This window comes from Natator depressus, chromosome 3, assembly GCF_965152275.1.
Source record: "Natator depressus isolate rNatDep1 chromosome 3, rNatDep2.hap1, whole genome shotgun sequence".
Lineage (NCBI taxonomy): Eukaryota > Metazoa > Chordata > Testudines > Cheloniidae > Natator > Natator depressus.
The window spans coordinates 93,616,704-93,630,393 of record NC_134236.1 but is presented as its reverse complement, the minus strand read 5'-3'; the positions used below and the strand labels follow the sequence as shown (position 1 = coordinate 93,630,393).

Here is a 13,690-nt window from a genome sequence, read left to right as displayed (position 1 = left end):
GCTGGAAAAAGTGTGGAATAAGAGACCAGGAGCACTTTTCAAGAAACCTGCTATGATCATTTGAGACATGTTCAGGGCACACAAGACGGATGAGGTGAAAAATGTGGCCAAAAATATGAAAACTACTTTGGCTGTAATACCTGGAGGCTTAACTTCAGTTCTACAACCGCTTGATGTCTGCCTGAACAAACCCTTTAAAGACAGGCTTCGCAAAATGTGGTCTGAATGGATGTGCTCAGGCATGGTGAAGTTGACAAAAGGCGGGAATCTTATAAAGCCCGAAATCAGTCTGGTTGCCCAGTGGATCAAGGACGCGTGGGTGTCCATTCCCTCTGAAATGATAGAAAAATCATTTAGGAAATGCTGTATCAGCAATGCACTTGACGGATCAGAAGATGATGCCATATTTGATGATGACACAACAGAGGCTGATGATGAGAAGGAATCTGAGTCTGAAGACGAAACTGCCGACATCTACGATTACAATGCAGGTGCAGCTGTGACTGAAGCTGAGTTTAATGAACTATTTGGTGAATCAGAGACTGATTCAGACTTTGAAGGATTTTAAAACTTTTTAAAGTCTCATATTGTTCTAAGTTACTTGTTTTAAATATTGATTTACTGGGTTTAAATATTGACTGTAATTTTGAAGGTGAATACATATTTGTTCAGTTATTATTATATCAACAACAGGTTTTTCTTTAGATTACATTAAAATAATTCTAGCAAAACTTTTGAGTGTTTCGTGTGACGCCAGCTTTTAAAATATGGCAGGGGTTGGCAAACTTTGGCTCCCAGCCCATCAGGGTAAGCCGCTGGTGGGTTGGGACATTTTGTTTACATGGAGCATCTGCAGGCACAGAGCCCCCTCAGCTCCCAGTGGCCACGGTTTGCCATTCGCAGCCAATGGGAGCTGCAGGAAGTGGCGCCACTTCCTGCAGCTCTCATTGGCTGGGAACACCAAACCGCGCCACTGGGAGCTGAGGGGCTCCGTGCCTGTGAACGCTCCAGATAAACAAAACGTCCCGACCTGCCAGCAGCTTACTGTGATGGGCCAGAAGCCAAAGTTTGCCAACCTCTGAAATATAGGGTCAGCTTATGAAAGGGTCATACAGTTTTTACTATTTTTACCTATCCATCTTGGGGGGTCGGCTTATAAACGAACAGTCTAATGAATGATATATATACGGTAATTTCTCATGTGGAATTTGCCTGTTCGTTTGTCTGTGAGCAGATCTCAACATACTCCGATGTATTCATGATGAGAAATTATTTGTAAATTTATTCAGCAAATAATTCTTTCTCTCTTGGTCATTCATAAATATTCAAATTGTGAATACTCAGAAATTAGACTAAGCAAAATAATTGCATAACTCACATGGTATAGGTTTCTTCCCTTGATTTTATGGCTTATGATACATAACTAACACTGATGGGAATTCTAATATATAAAAGTGTAGAATTCCTTTCGGCTAAAATGGGAAGAGGTGGCCATGGATACTGCTTTCTTCATTTCCTGACCTGAGATTTTGTTATAGCAGAAGTTGGCTTTTGGAAACCATAGTCTGCAGCTGTGCAACCCCCACCCCTCTTCATTCCTCCCCAATCTAGGTAATGTAGGAGTTGATAAGAATCTCAATTTTGTATTTTTAAGATCGATTCTAGCACCACCCCCTTTTTTATTGTGTTCGCTTTGAAAACATAAACTGATGTAAGCCAGTTTCTAAGGTTGAAACAAAAATAGGTTATATTTATGGAGTGGGTGTTGGAAATGGCAAACATTTGTTTTGCAAGGCTGCTCAAATGTTATGGCAGACTTTAGACAGGGTCGTCTTCTCTCCAGCCCATGAGCAGGTGGACAAAGATTACTATGATAGCAGATCCACTTCTCCCCTTTCTCTAGCTTGAGGTCAAATGGAAGAGTCCTTGATGAGCACAAATTAGAACTGACCAGCAAATATTTTGGGCCCAATCTGGATTTTAAGAAGAGTAGGAACTTTGTCTCTGTAAATACTGTGACAGGTTCCGCCTCTAGGGGTGCCTCCTGGAACTGAGATACCACTGAGCCCACCTAACCCGCCAGCCTAGGCTCCATTTACACTGCTCTGCTGTGCAGCCTGCCAAGCCCTCCCCCAGGCGTCACACTATACTTTACCAGCTCACAAACAGGTAGGGGCACACCTAGCTGCAGCAACACACACACAGGCTGAAATCAGCTCTGCATGGGAAGGCTCAGCTAAGGTACCTCCCAGTTCCTAAGGCACACACTCCCCTCTGGAGTGTAAACCCAAAATTATATCGTCTTGTGCTGCACAGAGAACTGTACAGAGTAAGCTTACGAAATTTGCCCCCTCCCTCAATGTGGAGAGGAATATACACAGCTTTCTGCCCCAAGTTATGATTTCCACAGACTGGTTTTAGACAAAATAAAACAAGTTTATTACCTACAAAAGATAGATTTTAAGTGATTATAAGGCAGTGGTGCGCAATCTGCAGCCCATCAGGGTAATCCGCTGGCGGGCCTCGAGACAGTGTTTACATTGACCGTCCTCACCTGCAGCTCCCAGTGGCGATGGTTTGGCCTGATTAAGCAAGAAGCAGGCCTCCTGCTGTGAAGTCCAACTCTGGTGTCGGAGAATTCCCCCATAGACCACAAGGTGGGGTCTTGTTGAGAAGCTAGAAAGCACTCTCATAACCATGAATTTTCCTCTAAATCCACTTCAAAGAAATTGGACTCATCTGTAAAAAATCCCATCAACTCAGCCCAGGAGGACTTAGGACATACTACGTTCCAGATGCATGACCAGAAAGCACAAGCCCATGTTCTGTCAGTACTGTTATCCCCAGCTCCTCCCAAACCCCAGGATCCGTCAGCACCAACAGATTCCAATCACTGCCAACTTCAGATACCACCCTTCTTGCCGGCTCCAATGGTCTGGACAAGCAGAACCCCTCTCACATTGGCCACCCTGCAAGACATTTTGCTCTTCCGAATCTAGAATCCCCTTCTCCACTGGGGCCCTCCATTTCCAGACGGATAATATAATCTCTGAGAGAACTGACTGCTGGAAGAAGCTGATCACCTGGCCAATACACAGAATACACCTTCCTTTCAACAGCACCAATGGTATTGCCACTGGAACCAGAATCAGCCTTCTCCTCATTGGGAGATTCTGAACCATCCAATGAAACATTCTTCCCTTACCCTACATGTCCTCTACTACCAAAAAGACCTGCACTGGTTTGAGACCAACCTCCGCCTCATCTATCTCGGAGCTGCTGGTACCTAATGCCATAGGGGCCCCCCGCGACCACCTATTGACCCCTCCAACTGGCCATATTGGAGGCCTTGGGAAGAGTACCCTCCTACAGAGTCAATCCAAATATGCCAGGGAGTCACTTCTTGTCTCCTCTCCCACAAAGGGAATGCTCAGATCTGTCCCCAGGCCTGACAGAGGAGGAGGAACATAAAGCTCCAGATCCAGCGGTTTGGCCAGAACCTGCAAGACTAGCATTGTTATCCCCAGACAAAGTGGCGACTTCTACATCCCCACCTCACCCCAAAGCACTTCAGGAAATTCCAGGACCTTCTCTGCAGAGTTGCTGGAGAGCTTTGGATTCCTTTTAATGAGATCCAAGACTCCCAGCACAAACTTGTGGGCATCCTGCATGCTCCCAGACCCAACAGAATAGCTCTCCCCATTAATGAAGCCATTCTGGAGCCTCTAGGACAGTTTGGCACACACACACCCCACACACACACCTGTGCTTCTAGCCCCAAAGGGGCAGAGAAATGTTATTACCTGTCAGCCAAGAGTGCAGAATTTTTGTTTTCTCACCTCGCTTGTAGTTCAGTGATGGTCTGTGCCACTTCTCTCTCCACCCCTTTGGAGAAGAGAAAGAAGCCTGGACCAGTGTCTCCTTTTCGCTGTCCCCTCTGGCAAGAACCTCAAGGGCAGATAGTCCCTTTTTCCCCACTGGAAGAAACAGAGCAGTGGCTCCTGTTCTTCTTTTGTTGGAGAAACCTGTGGTGCATCAGGAACTCCTGTTAGTGCTTTGGCCTGAAGCCTATAATACAGGGAGCGCTGCTGACCATTCTTGTCATGCACATGCACATTCCAAGGATGGCATTGTTATGAGTTGCAGACAGCAGCCTGATGCTGTTTACTTGTTAAAATAAATATGTTTTGCATGGGTGCAAGACAGTGAAAGTTCTGGGATGAGGAATGCAGTGATATTTTATTTATTTATGTATGTACTTAATAAATAAATAAATAGAATAAGTTTAATGGAATTCCATTGGGGTCACTGAATCCCAGCTGTCAACTCTCAGGTATGAGTTTATAAATCCTTTGAATGAGCGGTACACATTAAGTGAATTTCTAGTTCATAACTCTCTTCTTAAGGACAAGCTTGTGCCTTCTGGGAGTAAAAACACCAAAAAATGGAAAATAGATTCCTTTTAAAATAACAGTTTTCAGAATGATTCAAATAGGTTATTATTTCTGTGATTCATCCACTTATATGAAATTTGTCTGCCATACTCACTGAGCTCATTCATTACTTAGCATAGCAAGCCCTGTATCACATCAGACACATTTTAGATGTCAAGGTTCTTGACATCCAGTAACTATTGATAACGGTAATAATACTGTACTTACTCATATATCACCACTTTCCCCCCTTGCATAGGTGCTCACAACCATTTTAAAGAAATTGTGACTAATAATTTTGTAAAACAAATATAAGAAAACTAGATAAACTATTTTAAAAGCCAAACAATTTGATGATATTTTAAAGGAATGTGGGGATTCAAAATTATTTAAAGCTGAAGGTGCCTGAAAAAGTAAAGTTATGAGATACCATTCTACAGTGCAGAATAAGCTAAAATGGATGGATGTCCAGGGGAGCAAGTTCTGCATTTTGTTGTTGGTACAGTAAAAACAAATCATCTGCAAAGCTATTGTGGGTAGTGTCAGAATGTAGATACCTGTCAGATTCACAGAGGAGTTCTCAAACATAGTTAGGTTTCTCCCCTGTTGTAAGAGTTTATAGACCACTAAAGACAATTTAAAGTCACTCTGTCACTTTATAGACAGCCATCAAAGAATGCAGGATGTGTGTAACGTTATCACAGCTACTCAGCAGGTGTACATTTGAACTCAGTATTTACTGCAAGGTGAAAATGCTGATGGAAGCCCTACTAAAAGGGAATTACAATATTCAAGCCTTGTCACCCTGAACTCATTTGTAGCTGTTGTGAAGCTGTTAAAAATAAATACATGTGCATTCTGTGAAAAGTGAAAACATTTTCATGCCATCTTGGACCTGTAGCTTTGCATGGAAAGATTATAGTCAAAAACCAATTTCCAGTGGCTTTAACCTGGCTTGTGACTTCAGAACATATCCTTTCAATAAATGGGGAATATAAAGGAAGAGAACCCTTTCTCTTAATGATGAGCCCTTCATGGCAACCAGTCATCTTTGTTCACTGGATTGAAAATGAGGTTCTTGTGATGCAGGCAGAAATATCACCCATCTCTGCTTAAAACTTTCCAAGAAGCTACTCTGTTCTGGCAGGTGCTAGGCGTTTGTCCATGTGTCTTTTGTTAGGAAAGGGTATGTGGAAAATAAAGTCATACGATTTGATTTATTTGCATGAATTATCACAGCTAAGAGCTGGAGACCTACAGGCTGAAGCACTGGCCAATAATAGAGTGTGTGTCTCTTTTGTTAGTGTGAATTTGAAACATAATGTATGATGAAACTTCAAATGACTTAGGAAGGTCATTATTTGCATGAGGAAATAAATGATGTAAATTCCACCTGTTTACACTGTAGCAAGATACCCTGTTACTTTTCTTTTACCTTAAACGTTCAATTATATTTCAGTAATATAATTTGGAGTAGAACTGCTAAGGGGTAAGTGGTTAGTGCCCTTCAAAGAATGATACACACAGTCCTCTTGTTGTTTAGGGGCAATATCATATTAAAAATAAGTGAGATTTCTTTACCTGTGGTATTAACAATACCATAGGTTATTCAAAGCAAAATTATATTAATGAAATTAACTTATCGTGATTTATGCTTTTAATTTGCATTTTGCATTTCTTGTCACGCAAAATTACATTTAATAGATGTATTGTTGTCTAATCTTCAAGAGCAGTGTGTTTTGATGATAAAGATCAGGGGGTCTCAAACTTTCTTGAGTGTAAATAGTTTCTCCATGAGAAGGTTATCTCTTTGAAACTTCTTTTCTATTTAGAATTGCGTGGACCACCTCTTCTCCCAACTTTTCTGTTTTTCCATTGTGAGTACACAATATCCTCATGTTGTTTACAGTAACATTTGCTCCTCTATTGCTTGAAAGACCCCACTGCCACTTTCTCCTCACTAGCTAAGGAACTGTGCAAGGTGGGAGCTTAGGCCTCAAGTATAGTTCAGGACCTGAGCAAGACTGGAAATCCAGCCATACAGAGTTCATGAAGTTCCTAGAGCAGCAATCCCACAGCTCAGGACCCTCCATGTACACTGACCTCATCAGCCCCTGTTCCCAAAGCTTCCTTCTTTTTCTGCCTCCCAAAGCCTAGAATCCCCACAACAGACCTCTTCAGACCCTGTTCCCAACCGTTTCTCCGCTCAGAACCTTTTACCCATACACCTCCTCAGCCCTTGTTCCCTGAGCTTTACTCTCCCTCTATCTAGAGCTTTTCCTTCATCTTTTGGGGTGGGGAGCACCTACTGCTCCAAGGACTTGCCCTTCATGGATTCTGCTTCCTTCCTCTACCCATCCTTTAATACTCCTCAATCCTATAATTAAGCTGTCCTGCTCCTTTCCTCCCTCACTCCAGTTACCAGCTACATCTGTCTTCCTGGTGCCCTGCTCAAAATGCTGGACACAATTGTTTTTCTCACCTGCATTTCTCTTCAAAGACCTGGTCTTCCTTCCCTGCTTTCATCCTTTGTCCACCATTTTAAGAACACTGATAAAGATAATTAAATGATGACCCAGTTGACACTGAGAGAAAAACCTTGTATAAGTCTTTAGTTAAAAAATACAGCCTTAATAGGATTTGTATTCAGTAGCTTGTGAATTATAAATTGGACACTTTGCCCATTAGGCTTCTTATTTTGGTTATTATCCATGTGAATTTGCAGGTTTTAAATTGATCACAGTGAGAATTTGCTATTGTCCCTTGAATGCAATAGAAACTCATTCAGATTTTCACAATAAAAGCAATCAGATATAAAGGCTTGTGACATTTATGTTCCCCAGTTCATGCCAAGACACTTTACACACAAAAGCTATCTGAGTAATAGTAGAGTTTGGAGGAGAATTAGAAAGTAGTTTCTTTTATGGAGAGAGATTAATTTAACTTTTGGAGAGCTACAATGTTCTGGTTCAGACCAGTTTCAGAGAAACTGTACATATACAAATGCACTGCAGGAAATTAAGCATTAACCCACTTAACCAATAGAGCACATCATAGATGCATTATGTAATTGGAGTTCTAACTGACTGATCATACCCTTAGGGCAGTATACTCTTGCCTAGCAACTTCTGAAACTTAACTAACTATTTTCTCACAAGTTCTGTTGGAGGTAACGATTACAATTCAAAAGTTAAATCAAGATACATTGGTTTATTACAGAATCAACTGAAATATATTTTACATTCTAGGTTGAAAGAAATGACATTCTCTATTTAACTACAAACTGTTAAGAAAAACCTGGGTGAAAGAAAAGAGGTCGTGATAATCCTTGAAATTCTATCTATAAAATAAACTCCATCCATGTGCCAAAATGAGACCGTTCTCACAGTACATAATGCAGATATTAAAACATGATTGTGTGTGTCTCTTGGCTCCTAGAGGTTGGCTTCAATTGGTGGAGCCTGAATATGCTAGCCTCCTTGGGTTTCGTTCCTTCACTGTTTTATTTTTGGTGGGGGGGATATCCCCCAAACACCATCCATTTGTAGCATCAAAATGAGACGTCACTCGCAGCGAATTGTTCAGATCTGTCCTTCATTACATGAGAAAGGAAAGTTTACAATGTTGACATATAATTATAATCTTTGGCCAAGTTAACACTTCAATGAGGTGAAATGGGGCAATTTACACCTCTCAGAGCCATTCACCTTTCCAGACCCTCTGCAGACTCAAGTAGGCATCTCTACATCAGCTACACTTTGTTCACATTTTTGAGATTTTCTTTCCAGTTGGAGATTTACTTTAAAAAAAATAAAATAAAAAAAGTTGATATTCTGGAGAACAAGATAGTATCTTCAGAAAGGTGCTTGTCCAGCGTACGGACTCTTTCCAAGCACTGAGAGAAACTTCTACCTGTGCTTCAATAAGGGTATTATATACAGGAATGCTGATTAGAGTCTGGTCTTTTTTTTTTTCCCCCCTGATCATGTGACATAGAATTGCAAAATGTTACACCCAAAAAAAAGTTACAGTGCAAGGCCCTGTGTCCATTGACTCCACTGATACTTCTTGTGCATATCAGCTATATGAGACATGAGCAAGCCAGATGCTAGCTGCTTTTGCAGGATCAGATGAAGTATTTTGGGGAATGAAGTTCCAGGGTTGAGTTTGGCACTAAACTTTATCTGCATGATTGAATGTGGCTGGTGAAGAGACTGTGTGGATATAAAGTGGAGGCAGAGTACTGGGAGGCATAACCTAAGCACAGTGAAGACCCAATTGTTGTAAAGACTGTAGGTGAGAGTCAGGAATAAAACAAAAAATGTGGAAAAACATTACTGAAAAAGCCATTGAGACTGACTGAGTAACTATGTGAAGAGAGATAAGAGACAAAAGATCAGATTGAGAGATCAGGAGGAACCAGCAGAGATGGTGAAATGGATGAAATCCTAGCTCTGTTGAAGTCATTGGGAATTATGCCATTGACTTCAATGGAGTCAGGATTTCACCTTGATCTTTTATTTTGTTCTCCTGCAACAAAAATCTCAGATTTAAAATTTTTATTAAAGCTAATGTTAAAAGATTACATAATACACAGGTTAAGAAAGGAGTGTCTGTACATCTGGGTGTAACTACATAACATCTAATCCTTAGTTGCCAACTTTAATTCCACCAGAGGACTTTGTAAAGCAAAATAACTAATTAACTTGTAAAGTGATACTTCTGCACTGTTCTGAAATTATCTTAAACCCTAGCCTTTGCAATATATTACAGCAAAGGGGAAAGAAACAACTACAAGTCCTATAATCCTGCCTCACATTAAATATTCAGAAACTATTAAAGTCAGCACATATTATTAGGAAAGACATTGACTGAGGATTTAATTATTTGGAGATAACAAGAGAATTTCCTTGTTAATTAATTTGGAAGAATTCTTAATGTTAATAGTTAAGTAGTGTAATCAGCTTTTCTGATTTATTCTGAATTGGTTAAATAAATCCCAGTGACAGGGAAACAATTTATAATGTGTAAACTGTTAAAATCCTGAGACTGGTTTAAAATAAATGATGTACAATGTAATAATTCTGTGAAAACCAAAAAGAAAATATTCTCGCTCAGTTCAAAGCAATAAGGTTACTTGCAAGAGGTGTGTTTGTTGTAGGATAATTTAAATTTGAATATTAAGATCTTATTAAGAAGTAAAAAATAAGAAAATTTGTAAAAGGTCATTTTCTTGCTAAAAGAAACAAGATAGCTTGTTGATTCCTAAAGATAAAAGTCACTTGCAATTGCTTGACTTAATTTCTGAAGAGTTACTTTTAAAACCTAGAAAGGGGATAATCAAGGCCCTGATCCTTTAGTAAGATGTGTCCAGGCTCGGGTGCACTCCTGAAAAAAAACCAAATAGTCTTCAACAGGGCTCAATACAGACATGCGCCTGTGCTCATTTAATGGCATGATCGGGGATTTAAATAGCCTCTAATAACTTTGATAAGATTGGTGATAGAGCTGGCTGGAAAACACAGTTTCACATCTTTGAAAATTTTAGATTGAAAAAAAAAATTCTCCCAAATCAGAAACTAAAAAAACAAAACAAAAAACACCATTGCCAGCTTGATTCCCCCAGGGGAGCTGGTTGCCCAGGCAGTTGGGAAGCCCATGGAGCCAGCTGTCCAGGGATTCAGGCAGCCTGGGGAGCTGGCGACCCAGGTAGGAGGTCTCCTGGAGGGCTGGGGATCCAATGGAACTCGGTATCCCACCATGCTAGCTGCTGGGGATCCTAATAAACCATGACCCAGACAGCTCAAGGAAGCTGGGAGCAGCACAGCACAGCAGTCTGCAAGCTAGTCAGCTAGGGAGATGGGCAGTGTAGCAGTCCATGAGCAGAGCGGGCTGGCAGGGTGCTAGATAAGCAGGCAGGCTGTTTCATCAGTAAACTTTCAACCAGTGGTAGTTGGTAATTTTTCTATAACATGACCTTATGTTTGAAATGGCAGTCAGTGTAACCATCTGTAAACAGCTGTTACAGCATCTCAATTTAGAACCCAATCTTTTAACAAATTGCACTTATGGGAAGAAATCATTCCCCCCTTTATTTTGCTCAGGTGTATGTATCCATTGTTCTTTTAATTGCTGCTTTGCTTAGATTTACTGTGTTGTGTGTCAAACTGGCTTTCTACTGTTTATCACTCTGCCTAAATCCCAAGAAATAATTTTTGTTTCCTGGTCTGAAGGTTTTCAGAGGATGCCATATTTAAAGGAAAAAAATCATAGAATTTTGAGTGTTGGGATTACACTGTAGGTGGCTAACCCTTACAGAGTTTCTGCTGTAAATATTTCATGTGGGGAACATTTATCCCTCTAATTCTTCAGTTTTTGAAGCCAAAGTTATAATTGATTACTAGTGAAATATGGAAGTGCTGTCAGTTTGTGCTATTACACTGTAGAAAAAGTGGCAAAACCGATGTAACTTACCATAACTTTTTGTAAAAAGTAAAGAGAAGCAGCATTTTACAGTTGAAAGAATCTAATCATAGATTGAGCACAATTAATCTTATTTTGTCATGACACAAATTGTCAGTTTTAATTTTAATGTGACTCTCTCCCCTTTGTATAGTAGAGAGAGGGAAATTGGCTTTAATAACAAGCCAAAAGGAACAGTAAAGAACAGTCTTTGGAACTGCCTTTCTTAGCATTAGGAAGAATTCTTACATAAATATCTGTGAACTATTGTACAGATTTGTTTTTAAAGCCAAAATTAATTCATAATGAAAGCTGAACCTGGTTATTATTGTAGTTAACATATACCAATATTCTATGGAAAAATCTATGTTAAAGGTACATTAAGTTGCAAATCAAACACAAAGAAGTTAGGAATGTGAGAATTAAGGTTTCACAGATTTCAAGCCCTAGTGCTAAAGCACAGACATGCTAGAGCTTCCCTATGAAAGGAATGTAAGAATTCTTTTTAACGTGGGCAAGAACAATATATTTTTCCCTAATCTCGTTCTCAGAAATGACTGATTTTTTTTTTCAAATTAATCATGGGGCACATACCCATCAGGTGAAATTTCAGCCCAAAAAGTTTGGCAAAGTTATTAGGAGCTGAAAACAGGGTTTTATAATAGCAAATGACAGTCCATCTTAACTACAGGCATTGCAGCCTGTGCCACCTCACATGCTTTATCTTGTTGTACTGTTAAGTGTTCCACAAACCAATATCAATGCTGCCAACTCTCATAATTATAGCATAAGTCTGACAATATTTGGTGTTTTTCTTTAAATTCCCGGTCCTAGAATCACGCAGTTCTGTGATTTTCTTTCTCTCTTTTCTAGCCTTCATGGCTGTGCAAAAAGATTTGAAAATGTGATCCAACTGCATGTAAAAGACTCAGAAAAACACAGAAGGCAAATAAAAATAACCCCAAATAATAATAATTAATATAAACCTCATGAGTTTTAAGCCAACCTCATTATTCTTTGGAAAATGACTTTTGATTTTTGAATGTTGGGGTTTGTAGTGCTGCTGTAGATTAGAATATCTATTCAGTTCCTGTTCTTTAGGTAGGCATTTCAGGCCTATTGGACTACAGATACCTAACTGTGGTAGCAGTGTTGCTGCTGGGAAGGAGAGAGAGGTCATGTACTAATAACTTGTCAAAAATATACAAAGTGCAGCCACATGGAGCACTTATGAATGCCAATATCAAGGCACTTCCCCATTCTCAGTAGGAGGTGGCGTGGGAATTCTGGAGGTGAGACATGACCCAGAGTCCCCCATCAGATGTGGTGGGTATAAAGACCTGGGATAAAGCACAAAAAATCCTGCTTCCTATCTCCACAGTTGGATTAGTTACTTCCCCCATGTGATGGTGAACAGCCAGCCTGGGATATACATGATTGTTATTTATGGAGTGCTGAACAATCTTCTTTTCATGAGAGCATTTGAGGGCTGCTCAAACACTGGCTAAGATGATAGCAAAGAGATGGAAGAGTCAGCTGAGTTTCCTGTTCCTCTCTGAACAGTACTAGTGTCTACTCATTCCCTGTGAAGCTAAGGAGTAGTAGCCCTCAGGCCTATCTGTAGCTTGTAGCTTTTTTACTATTTATTTTAAAAAATGTTGCTATGATAAAGCTGATTTGTGTTATAAAAAAACACAATGTGTGTTTCATTTTTATTTTAGATAGTGATCTCAACAAGCTGTTGGCATCCTTAAAAAATCCAGATAAACAGCTAGTATGGATTGAAAACTGTAGAAGACAGTTTTGCAAAATCATGAAAGCCAAACCTGATGTCATCAATGGAACCAGTGAGTGTATATTTTTTCCCATTAGGCACTGGTAAACAACTGTTTTTCACATTTTCACTGAGTACTGAATTGCTTTTACCGTATCTAATTATGCATTGACTCTGGTTATTTTTTTTCCCTTACTATCAGCAAATTACTGTTTCTCAAGGTTCAGCCAATACATTTTAGAAAAGGACCAAACGGATGAGAAAAGTTTCATTTCTTTTAACAACACTGTTTAGGAAGAACAGGGATTGGTATTTCGCTTGTGATCTCAGGTTAGCATTGTCATACATTAACATTCAGATATAAAGGCTACCACTTTGTCACACCTTAAAGTAGAACATCAGGGAAAGATGCTGCAGCACTGGAAATACTGGTGGACTAATGCACTCAGTACCATTTTTATTACTATTACACATAGCATTTTTGGTGTATCCCACAGATACCCAGAGGGAGTTGCTCTGTCTAATATAGAAGATGGCACTATTTTCAGCTGAGTAGATTTTCCAAAGGAGACCTTGTCAGATTATGGATCAGATTTCATCTCCCAGTTATTTACTGAATTATGGAGAATATGTGGGGTAAATATGTGGATCTACTCCATATTACCCAGAGACAGATGGCTCAGCTGAAAGGTTTTATGGGACTCTAAAAACGCTGCTGGGAACAAATGCAACCAAGAGGGCAAGTGGCTGTTATTAGCTTAGTGGGAAGTACCCCAAGAGTCCACAAGGACTCCCATGTGGTGTCCTGTGTGGGAGGAAGGTCAAAAGTCTCTTGGATTTCATCATAGACTCCTGGCAGTGGTGGTACTGAGGCTAAAGGGGGACCAGCTGCTGAATATGTTCAGAGGTTTAAGAAGGATTTAAAGTCTGTGATGGAGATGATTAAAATGAACCTCACTAAAAGCCAAGCAGCACAGAAAGCATGGTGTATGACCACAGTGCATGTAAATGCTCATTTGAT

The 13,690-nt window shown here is 40.0% G+C and overlaps 1 protein-coding gene across 1 annotated transcript in view; it reads left to right on the top strand.

Annotated features, from left to right (window-relative positions):
- TBC1D32 (TBC1 domain family member 32) overlaps positions 1–13,690 on the top strand; it is a 183,272-nt gene that overhangs the window by 100,620 nt on the left and 68,962 nt on the right. Inside the window, exon 28 of the mRNA XM_074948323.1 lies at positions 12,617–12,742. Coding sequence (XP_074804424.1) covers positions 12,617–12,742 — 126 coding nt within the window. The remainder of the gene's footprint in view (positions 1–12,616; positions 12,743–13,690) is intronic.